Genomic DNA, 12,138 nt, shown 5'->3' on the forward strand with positions numbered 1-12,138 from the left:
TTTGAAGAGAGATAGGAAAACACTGCAGATATGTGCCCAGCTCAAATTTCATTAATAGGGTTTACATCAACTGAAACCCTTTTGATTGCCCCTGATGTTAACGCCTTCCCAGCCAGTGTCATTAGTACAGTGACAGTGTACATTTTTAGCACTGATCGTATTGGTGTCACTGGTTCCCCAAAAATTTCAGTTGGTGTCTATTTGTCTGCTGCAATGTCGATGATCGCTGCCATTACTAGTAAAAAAATAACTACAATTTGCAGTATATATCTCAGTTTGTAGACGCTATAAATTTTGTGCAAATCAATATACGTTTATTGGGATTTTTTACCAAAAATATATGTAGTGGAATACATATTTGCCTAAATTGATTAAGACATTAGATTTATTTTTTATTGGACATGTTTATAGCAGAAAGTAAAAAAAAGAGAGAGATTATCTCTCTATCCATCTATCTCTATCCATCTCTAATTTTTTATTTATTTTTTATTGTGTGTGTGTGTACGTGCAGAAAAGAAAACAAAAAATTGCATCTGTACACGAGCCGTGGCCATCTTCCCTGCTCTGGAGATGAGTCTTAGTAGAACCTGTCCACTCAGATAGGGGTTTCTGCCCCCCTGACTACCATGAGGGTGGGCTCACTTGATTGTGAATCATAGAAAAACAGTTCATATGAATTCTACAACTTTATCATGCCCTCAGATGATCTTTTCCTAGATGCACAGTGCTGTTTTCTGGCCCCTAGATTAGCCATTTTAAATTTTTGGGATTGTTTCAAACAAGGATTAAAGAGGAGCTATAGTGTGGTGTGCGTTTTTTTTGTTTGTTTTGTTTTTTCTTTTTCTTTTGGATGTGCACATGAAAGAGGTCAACTTAATGTCAAAGACCGTATGTAATATATGTTTAAAATCATTTTTTGTATATTTCATAGCTTTATATACAAAAAAGGAGTTCAGAATGGATTAACCTGTACGATTGAACCTTATGGGAAAATTTGCCTTGGTACCTGACATCTCAAACTTGACCCACGGGGACATGCTGCCTGTCTGCCGGGGGTTCTCAGCTGTTGATTGGATAGATTGATAGCAGCGCAGCCATTGGCTCCCACTGCTGTCAATCAAATCCAATGACGCGAGCGCCGGGGGGGCGCTGAGTCCTGCATTTGGCCTCTATGGATGCTGAATGTTGGTCGCCGGAGTGCATCTGCAAGGTAACCCCCTGGGAGAGTGCTTCTCCTAGGGGGTTATCTAGGGGGGGAGCTACAAGAGCCGCTGAGGGACCCCAGAAGACGAGGTTTGGGGCCACTCTGTGCAAAACAAGCTGTACAGTGGAGGCAAGTATGATATGTTTAAAAAAGAAAAAAAAAAACAACCTTTAGTGTCACTTTAACTGGGAGAACTCCGAATCATTGGCTGAGCTGAATTCTCCATAGATTTCTATGAATTCATAAGTCACTGACATTTTGCAGGTCTCGGGCCAACAATCAGGACAGCCAATCACATGCAGGCTGGTTCTCTCTGTTTATAAACAAACCTCTTCAATAGCAGTGTACACTTTCCATGCAGAGAGAAATCATTACAGGATGTAAAGTAAATCATTTCCTTTGAGGCTGTGACGTGCTGGAATGTACAGCTCCGTGTACGTTCCGAAGAAGGCTGCGAGCATGCCCCTTACGTTTATTTTATTGCAGAAAGAGACCTTGCATCTCACTTCTGCAATAAAAAGTCCACTTCCATTTTTTTTGACATCTGGATTTTAGTTCCACTTTAGCTGTTTCAGTATGAAAATCGGATAGTGTGGTCCGATGAAGGCCTTGCTGACCTCTGGTCACGGGAGGGTTAAATATGCATTTGGGTGAATAAGATCTCCACTTCACATTGTGTTGAGGTCTGCTTTAAGAATCTGCAAGATCTCCTGTGCGTTTTTATTTTGCCTAATGGTGCTTCCTTGGTGAACGTTTAGCATATTTAATATTGCTTTTATATTTGCTTACTAGCTGAAGGGCCATATGGTGCAATCTAAAATACACCATGCTTTGCCATGCCACAGCCATGATCTGTATAAAAGTCATTTACCTTGGCAGCATTTCGTAGGGGAGTTGGTAGTGAAAGTCTTGCCTGTTGAAGTCAATTTACTCTGGTCAAGGTCACCACAAAGATTACGGTTTCCCCACTAGGTGGCAGTGGAGGCAGCGGATTAGACTGTACCTTGAAGGCACTGGGATAAACTTCACACCTGTAGATTTACATGAACAGCAGATAAGCCTGGAGCAGCATAGCAAGGCCCACAACACTGGAGGTCATCAAGAGCAAAGTAAGGTGAAGATCTAACTCTTTATAGCAATGCTTCATTTTATAATGTATGATGTATATTTGCTTAAAGCTGGGAACTCCAGGAAAAGCAAATATTGTCTAAATACAGAAGTCGTGTATTATTATTATTTTTTTTTCCCCTTGGATCTTGGTGTGCTTTGTGTATTTCTTCCAGATCTGTGCAGTAATCCAGTGCAAAACTTTCCTCTGTGGAGGAACTTCCTATAATAAAGACTGGTCACTGCTGCTTCGGCCTTGTGCGGGGTGATTGGTCTAGTCTCCGCCCCCTCCTATAGTTTTGTGCAGGCAGCCTGAAGTGGGAGGTGCTATTGGGTCTCTCCCACAGCTGTGTCCTTTGCACAGAGTATTTGTAGCACAATATCACTGCTACTCTTACATTTGGCGCACATAAAATGGGTATATTTTCTTTGTTGCCATTCAATAGACTTTAAAAATGTTTGGGCCTGAAGTTCAACTTAAAACAAAATAGTTAAAAAAAAAAAAAAAAAAAAAATAGCCATAGGAACCAATCGGATATGTGAAGAACTGTTTAAGGATTGTCATTCTGTATAGCCAGTCTTGTGATCCAGCAGACTTGCCAGACAGCATAGCCAAGAAAGTATACCACTAATTTCTAATTACAGCTATGTTGCCTTTCTGCTCATTGGATGGTGAATTTGGCACTGCTGCTTCCGTGTCCAATTCATAGGCACACAAGAGGAAGACATGATGGTGAATGGTCTTGCCTGTCTGGCTATACAGCATGCCAGATGTGTGAATCGCAGGACGAGTTGAACAGCATTACAGATCTTTTTATAGTATAAAGTAAGAATTCACACACAATGTAATTTGGATGTTTTCCTTGAGTTTTTGTTTAATAAAAAAAAATTATATATATATATATATATATATATAATATATATATATATATATATATAATATATATATATAATATATATAATTTTATTTATATACTAGCGAGATCACACATGTCAAGGGATTGCTGCACTAAAAATGTTTTATTAAATAATCACTTACAATTAAGTTGCATATCATTCCAATTTTGGTCTACGAAGCTTGCGCCCCTCTTCAGGGTGGAACAAAATGAATTTTGTTCCACCCTGAAGAAGGGTGCAAGGTTTACAGCCTGAAACTATTGAAAATGGTATAATATGCAATTCACTTGTATGTGATTATTTTTGAATAAAACATTCTAAGTGCAGCAATCCCGTGACTGGTTTCTATATGTGGCCGAATGGGAAGGCCTGATTGCATGCACTAGAAGATTGCCATGTGGTGTTTATTTTATCATGAAGATAGACGGATGGATAGAGATCTATCATTGTCTTTGAAAGATTTTTTTTTTATTTTTTTTTGCTTTTTGTAGAGCTTTTATACTTTTTACATCTTGAAGTATGCCCAGTGTGAAAAGTTAAGTTTTGCTTATTTAAAGGAATGTCTAAATGTATAAGTTGGTAATGCTTATATCGATGCAAGGGTCATCTTTAGGGTTCTTTCACACCAGGATGTGGTTTAGGAAACTTGTGTTCTGGGTGTGTGATCTGCTGCAGGTGTTAATATTATCCTAACAGCTCCCCAAATGCAGATTGTAAACGCAGTGCTTTTGCCTGCACCCGATCGCATGATACCGCAATACCACACTATCCGGTGCAGTGCATTTTTTTTTTAAGTAGTGCATGCCCTACTTTTGGTGGGATTTCAGCTCATTCAATGAATGGCCTGAAAACTGAACCACACTGAATTGCACAGAAACATGGCCTGCTATCCCGTGTGAACCGGCCCTTAAAGTGGAATTAAACCCAGTAAAAGCTGATCATTGTAAGAACCCCTGTCAGTAGTAAATGGCTTGTCTCAACCCTCTGCTACGTCTGCAGGAAAGCTTTTGTTCTGTTTAAAAACAGATTTACTGGCAAGATCACCAGGTGAAAATGGCCTAAAAAATAAAATGAATGCAGCCATCACATCGAAGTATTGGTAAGCTGATTAATAATTTGTTCTTGGGCTTACTATCACCTTAACTTCAACACGCATGGAGATTTGTGACGAGATGTTATGTTATGTACATTATGATGGAGTTGATATTGCACATGAGAAGATCGTTTTAATCTTGTTCTAGTACAAATTCTTATTCGTGTCACGCAGCATCCATAGCCGCTTCTGGACCTCACTTGTTGCCTGTAAGAGCGCTGAACGAGGTATTTATTGGAGAGTCTCTGTCCTCCAGGTAATTTTAATGTTACTTCAAATGCCCAGTTCTAAACATGCATATATTGTATAACATTTTCTATATTACAGAAAATTGTGTGTGTGTGTGTGGGGGGGGGGGGGGGGGGGGGTTTAGGATTTAAAGTGGTGTTCCACACACAAAAAAGGCTTAAAATAATAAAAAACAAAATTGGATTTTTTTTTTTTTTTTTAACTGCCTGTTGCTAGGTGGTCCCTCATAGTGTGAATGGAGTCTTAATCAGAATAAAATTGTTTTTTTTTTGTTTTTTTTTTCACAATGTACCTTACGATTCCTGTTTAAAACTTTTTGTGTATGTGGTCTGCTTACTAACGTCACGCTTGGTTTGTGCTAGGAATTCTTTTCAGCCTCTCTAATCTTCTGCTTATATACATAAAATATACTATACAGACACAAGGTTCTTCCCACGCCATCTAAACGTTATGTCTATAAAACGTTTGTTTCTTAGAGGTCAGCATGGAACTGAACTACTCTTGATTGCTGAATCATATGGTTCTCTGCCTTGTAGCTTCAGGTGGTAGTCTACATTTCACATCACCACATATCTACATAAAATGGGTCTTGTAAGACCTTGCTTGTCAATGGCCACTCTTCATTACAACATGGCCACATGTTCTTGATATCTCTGTATTCCTGTGTACAGAGGGGGGGTGGCTCAATACAGCCAGAATTAGAACTTGACTCCATGATATGAAATACCCTTTTGTTCATTTGCATTCTTTGGATTGCAATAAAATATTCTTTTAGTTACTGTAATGTATGGACATTCTGGCATTGTCACATACCAATGAAAGCTGGAGTTAAGTTTGTATATCAACTCCTCTAGAGGCCAAAAGGAAGGGGTGGAAAAACCTAGGTGGACTTATAAGAACCTTAGATTGTAAGCTACTTGAGATCCAGTTCTGGGATGCCAATGAGCGGCGCGCTCTGTGATCAGTGTCCCCCCCCCCCCCCTGCACACTGCTGATCAGATTGCACCTCTCTACCTCCATGAAAAGCTGTGATCGGACACAGCTCATCACGTGGTAAACAGATGCCAGTTATCGACACTCCTTCCCTCATGTTAACAGCGTGATGAAGGGTGAAAAGAGCCGATAACCGACTTCTGTAAAAGGGACATGTACACTGATAATCGGGGCAGTGGCAGCAGTGCTGCCAATCTGTGCCACCTCATCTGTGTCTATCATTGCAGCCTGTCAGTGGCTATCAGCACACATCAGTGAAAGAGAAAAATTACCTGTTTGCAAAATGTTATTACAAATTCAGAAAAAAATATTTTATTTTATTTTTTCCCCAAAATTTTTGGTCTTTGTTTTGGGGAAAAAAATAAAATTAAATAATGCAGTGGTGATTAAAAACTACCAAAAGAGGTTTTGGTGATTTTATTTTTATTCAGCACTGAAAGCTGAAAATTGGCCTGGGTAGGAAGAGGGTAAAAGTGCCCAGTACGCAGGTGGAGATATATGTATGTGTATGTATGTATGTATATATATATATATATATATATATATATATATGTATGTGTGTGTGTACATCTGTGATGTAAAAAAAAAAAAAGAGACCAAGATAAATTTAGAACTTTTTTTCACTCCTTTTTAATGTGACCTATAAACTATACAACTCAACTGAAAAACAAACTTAAATCTTTTTGGCGGGGGGAGAGAAAAAAATAAAATAAAATGTAGTTGCATAAGTGTGTATACCCTCTTGTAATTGGGGATGTAGCTGTGTTCAGAATTAAGCAATCCAATTCAAACTAATGTTAAATAGGAGTCAGTACACACTTGCCATAAATCAGTGCCTCTGATTAACACCAAATAAAGTTCAGTTCTAGTAGGTCTTTCCTGTCATTTTCTTAGTCGGATCCTACAGCAAAAGCCATGGTCCACAGAGAGATTCCAAAGCATCAGAGGGATCTCATTGTTAAAAGGTATTCAGGAGAAGGGTACAAAAGAAATTCCAAGGCATTAGATATACCATGGAAGAAGTCATCATCAAGTGGAGAAAATATGGCACAACAGTGACATTACCAAGAACTGGATGCTCCTCCAAAATTGACAGAAAAGAAAACTGGTCAGGGAGGCTGTCAAGAGGCCTATAGAAACATTAAAGGAGCTGCAGGAATATCTGGCAAGTACTGGCTTTGTGGTTCATGTGACAATAATCTCCCGTATTCTTCATATGTCTGGGCTATGGAGTAGAGTGGCAAGCTGGAAGCCTTTTCTTTAACATCCAAGCCCGGCTAAATTTTGCAAAAACACGTCTGAAGTCTCCCAAAAGCATGTGGGAAAATCTTATGGTCTGATTAAACCAAGCTTGAACTTTTTGGCCATCATTTAAAAGAAATGGTGCAAAAACAACACTGCAAATCGCCATAAGGACACCATATCCACTGTGAAGCATGGTGGTGGCAGCATCCTGCTCTGTGTGGCTTTTTTTTTTTTTCTTCTTCAGCTGGAACAGGGGCCTTGGTCAAGGTAGAGGGAATTATGAACAGTTCCAAATACCAGTCAATATTGGCAAAATTCTTCAGGCTTCTGCTAGAAAGCTGAACATGAAGAGGAACTTCATCTTTCATCATGACAACGACCCAAAGCATACATCCAAATCCACAAAAGAATGGCTTCACCAGAAGAAGATTAAAGTTTTAGAATGGCCCAGCCAGAGCCCAGACCTGAATATGAAAATCTGTGTAGTGATCTGAAGAGGGTTGTGCACAGGAGATGCTCTCTCAATCTGTCAGATTTGGAGTGTTTTTGCAAAGAGCGGGAAAATTGGCAAGTCAAGATGTGTCATGCTGATAGACATAACCAAAAAGACAGAGTGCTGTAATAAAATCAAAAGGTGCTTCAAACAAAAATATTAGTTTAAAGTGGAGTTCCACCCAAAAAAGCTAAATTTCATTAATGTGCATGAAAAAAGAAAAACATTTAGAATTTATTTTTATTTTTTTTAGTTTATAATGCCTGTTATGTGGTCCCTCGAAATCTGCCTCCTTCAGCGCCTGGGCTCCTGACGTCACTTCCCTCGTCGCAGAAAAGGAGATCGCCTCTCCCCCCTCCCTCTAGGCAATCATCTGGGACACGTGACAGGTCCCAGATGATTGTGGGGCCAGTCACGGCTTGTGCACGTGCAGTGGGTGCCCGGCTGTGAAACCACAGCCGGGCACCCACAGTTAAAATGCCGGCACCCCCGAGCGGAGGGGGAGATGAGCGGGGCTTCACTCCCCCCGCAGCTCTGGACCCTGGGACAGGCAAGTGTGTGATTATTAAGTTAGCAGCTGCAGTATTTTTAGCTTCTGACTTTTAATTTTTTTTTTTTTTTTTTTTTTTAAGCGGAACTCCACTTTAAGGGTGTGCACACTTATGCAACAATATTTTATTTTTACTTCCCTCCATTTAAAAGATTTCAGTTTGTTGTTCAATTAAGTTGTACAGTTTATAGGTCACATTAAAGGAGGGGGGGGGGGGGGGTCTGAAATGATTGCAATAAAACAAAATAAGAGACAAAGATCAATCACAGAAACCTAACATTTTAACAGGGGTGTGTAGACTTTATATCCACTGTATATAGTGTGTAAAAATAAATATATAATCTCTCTAATTTATAATATTGTGTGTGTGTATATATATATTATAGCTTCTATGTCCCCTATAAAAGAAGATAAGCAATACTTGCCTATCTGATGGGCAGTAGGTTTAATTATTTTCTCCTTTGAAGAGTTCTAGGTGTTGCTGCCATCAGTCATTTTTTCTGGTGGGTTTGATATCATGGCCATCACTGTCCGCAGTGGTTTCACCCTCCAACTCCCCAGTTTACTACAAGACGTGGTAGTGCAGTGATTATTGGGAGGAACCACAGAGCCATTCCAGCCTTTCATAGCAGCATCACCCAGGGCTCTTAAACTCCTTGCTTGATGGGCAGGTGTTGCTTTTCTATCATGGTGGGCTGCTGGTTTGTTTGTTCGCCTAGAGACAAGGTCACTTTAAGCAGATGGATAGAGTACTACTTTAAGATACTGGGGATATAAATGTGAACATGACATGGATCAGGCTGAGTTGAGACATTTGATTTTCCTGGAATGCAGGAATATCAAGATGAAAAAAGACAGAACCCACTATGCAACTGGCAGTGCAGTCAACATCTAATTAAAAAGTCTGCTACATAATCCCTTGTTTATAAGCTGCACCGTAATACATACACTTATGGCTTGGGCTGCATTTGTCGGTGTAGGCTGATAACCGTATACTACACTGCTGTAAGGTTTGCACACCTGATACACACTTATGTTCTGTCCCATTCAGGGGGAACTATAAATTCTGCAAACCACGTTTTACCTTCTCGCTTCATAGGGCCTCCTACTATGAGATCTCTGTGGATGACGGCCCCTGGGAGAAGCAAAAGAGCTCTGGACTGAACGTGTGCACAGGGACTGGATCCAAAGCCTGGTAATATTATTGGATTCATTCAAAGTAATGGACACTTTACCCGGACATGTAGGACCAGCGAATGCATATATTACATGGATTGTAGAGTTAGAAGTAGGGGAGAGAGTATTATAGTAGACTCTGACCCTGCACATTGCGAAAGGGTAAAGTAGTGAAGTATAGACCCAACTTAAAAAAAAAAAAAAAAAGTTGGATAGTGTAGAGGGGGAGAAGGTTAATAACCCTTGTCGGGTTTTTTTTTTTTCTTTTTCACCATCTGCACCCCATTGGGGAGAATTGCCTTCACTGCCTGTCCCATAGCCAGATAGAAGGTGACCGGAAATCCCTGGACATTAAGGGAATTCCTTGGAGCCCCCCAGGTCACCAGAACTAGTGTTCAAGGGAAGACTTCCCTTGGATTACTTTTCTGGGAACTACCAAAAATTTCACAGACAGCAATAAAAAACCTAATGGGTGTTCTAATCCCTCTCCACCCTATCCAAAACTAAAAAAAAGTTTGCCTTTTTTATTATACTTTAGGTTATTGTAGACAAGATACAGATAAAGTAATACATGTGAGGAACCACTAATTGCAAAACAGTTGGAGTTCTTAATCCTTTCCCTGTTATTAAAAATAATAAATAAAACTCCGCTGTCAGGGGCCTATGGTGCAGTCACTGCTATATATCACAACTGAAAATGGGGTGCATTTGCAATTAACCTGACATCTGAGTCCTGGTGACTTTTTTTATTATTATTATTATTATTATTTTGAAGGATAACCCTTTTAAATGTGTAAATTTTTTATATTTTAAAAAAGTTTTAATGATTGACCAGCATATCCGTTATCAATTGATATTGTGACAATCTACATTCATCTGAGGCTTGTTGTTCTAAGAAAGGAGATCGTATGACTGGTATTTTTTCTTTGCCATTTTTTATTTTTAGTGTTAAAAAAAAGAAAATGTATCCGAGACTTGTTAAGGATTGAGATGTTTGTTTTGTCTACCCAATTATTAGAGTAGGCACACATAAAATAGAATTGCAGTCATGAGGGATAGCTTTGACCATTCTCAGATTTATTTATTTATTTTTTCAGTCAGATTTTTTCATTAAGGGAATTTTGCTCTTCCTGTCCCAGTGCTAACTATTACCGAGAGGCACTAACCCTTCCACATCTTCATGTTTAAGTGTATTTAAACCCAAAAGTGTAAAATATTGCAGCTTTACTAGTGCTTCGATGGGGTGGCTGCATTAGCTTTTGTGTGTAGTGATTTTTATTCTTTTCACCTCGTATTCATGCGAAAAACACAATTTCTTGTCCCTGAGTGACTAAGAACATTTAGAAATGTTAATTGTGCTAAGCAGTGCCCTGGAAAAAAAATCTAACTTTTTATCTTGGCTTCTTCCTTGTAAGGGTACCTAGGTACACCTGTGCCTACAGCCACATAGGTGTATATCTTCAGTGTGAGATCCAAGGCACTGCTGCCTCTGACTGCTAGTCAGAGATATGGTGATGTCACTGCTGTACTGCTCACTGTTCTTCTTGCTGGAGGCTTTCCCATGAGGAAGCAAAATCCTGCCTCTACCAAGATGGCAGCCTCTAAACAGAACAAGGCCTGGTAAGTAAGCAAGGCCTTGTTCACATGGTGCCTGCTTGGGTGCTTGCCCGTGGCCTGGTACATATGCCCATGCAAAGCGACTTTAACAAGAATGGGGATGCCACGGCCCATTGATAAGATGACATCTGCATGGGTGCGTGTCCCCAATTTGGCACTGTCTACGTTTTGGGGCCATGCACCCGCACCGGTGTCACCCTGGGAGCAGCAGGTGCATTACAATTGACATCAATGGGTTGCCTGCACAGAAATGCATGAAACCCTGTGCGGGTGAACACAGCCCTCGTATGTAGCCCGCCCTGCGTGAACGAGTCCTTATGGGGAAAGATCCGCTGTAGGGAGGCCACAAACAATACGGTAACTAGCCCTTTGCCCTCGGCTTGACCTGTTAGAGGTTGAAACCCAGTGTCTGTTTACCGTTAGGGATATCCTGAAGATTCTGATGCCTGACCTCTGTTTTATCCACCAAACATATAGTGCTCCTTGGTATGTGTCCCTTCTATATAGCTAAAGACTGAAAATAATGCTGATTATATCTGGACAATGAAATGATCCTACACTCTCTTTTGTAATTTAGCAACATTACAATTTGAATTGGAATCACTCAGCATGCATCCTTGGCTTCAGAACTTGCCTGTTCACTGATGTCTGATTACAGCTTCTTTGTTTCATGGTCTTACAATATAAACAAGATGCGCCACAGACTGTGGAGAAATACTTCAGATTGGTAAATGGATTCAATATATAGTATATAAATATAGACATTTTATACAATTATAGCCTAAGCCAGTTTGTACTTTTTAGAATACTGATATTCTAGATACTGAGATTTCTTACAATATAGCTAGGTTTTATACCTTTTTATAATACTGGTATACAATGGGAGAAGTATCTTTCAATGTAGACTGTTTTTTATATATAATACTAGTATTGCGTTAATAGACCTAATTTCTGATGATTATTAATATATTTATAATAAAAATGAACATGGAGTTACATATCACTAATTGTTTGCTCAGCACTTTAACAATCTAAAGGGAGAAAGTACAGGTACAATACATCTCAAGACAAGGGAAAGCAGCAGAGCCCTACTGGCGAGATGTTACATCTCAGAGGGGGGGGGGGAGACAAGTGATACAAAAAGGTAATGGCTCAGTTTAATTGTGTAGCAGTATGTGCTTCCATAAAGGGATGAGTTTTCATGGATCACATTAAGTCCTACAGATTAGGGTAGGGAGCTCCAGAGGATGGGAGAGGCTCTGGAGATGGTGAGGTGAGCAAGGGAGAAGCTAATTGGGGAGCTAGAGAGCAGGAGGTCTTAGAGGAACGAAGTATATAAATTAATATTATATATTATCTGCTATACCTAATATAGCAGATAAGATTTATTTTCCTCTTTGGGATAGTCTTATTTAGCATACTCAACTACTAAAGGTCAATCATTTGATTACCATAACAACCTCTGTTTTTATTAATATGGGACCAGTTTAGTTGCTAAAGTCTGCCTCATATTC

At 39.6% G+C, this 12,138-nt stretch overlaps 1 protein-coding gene across 1 annotated transcript in view; it reads left to right on the plus strand.

Moving 5' to 3' along the window:
* The window catches only part of NADK2 (NAD kinase 2, mitochondrial), a 59,176-nt gene that overhangs the window by 43,349 nt on the left and 3,689 nt on the right, over positions 1 to 12,138 (plus strand). Inside the window, 7 exon segments of the mRNA XM_077462856.1 lie at positions 2,177 to 2,313; positions 4,476 to 4,557; positions 8,883 to 9,026; positions 11,283 to 11,317; positions 11,320 to 11,371; positions 11,703 to 11,725; positions 11,757 to 11,768. Coding sequence (XP_077318982.1) covers positions 2,177 to 2,313; positions 4,476 to 4,557; positions 8,883 to 9,026; positions 11,283 to 11,317; positions 11,320 to 11,371; positions 11,703 to 11,725; positions 11,757 to 11,768 — 485 coding nt within the window.

Source organism: Lithobates pipiens, unplaced genomic scaffold (assembly GCF_037356315.1).
Source record: "Lithobates pipiens isolate NorthernLeopardFrog02 unplaced genomic scaffold, aLitPip1_a1.2 Scaffold_3, whole genome shotgun sequence".
In the NCBI taxonomy this organism is placed as follows: Eukaryota; Metazoa; Chordata; class Amphibia; order Anura; family Ranidae; genus Lithobates; species Lithobates pipiens.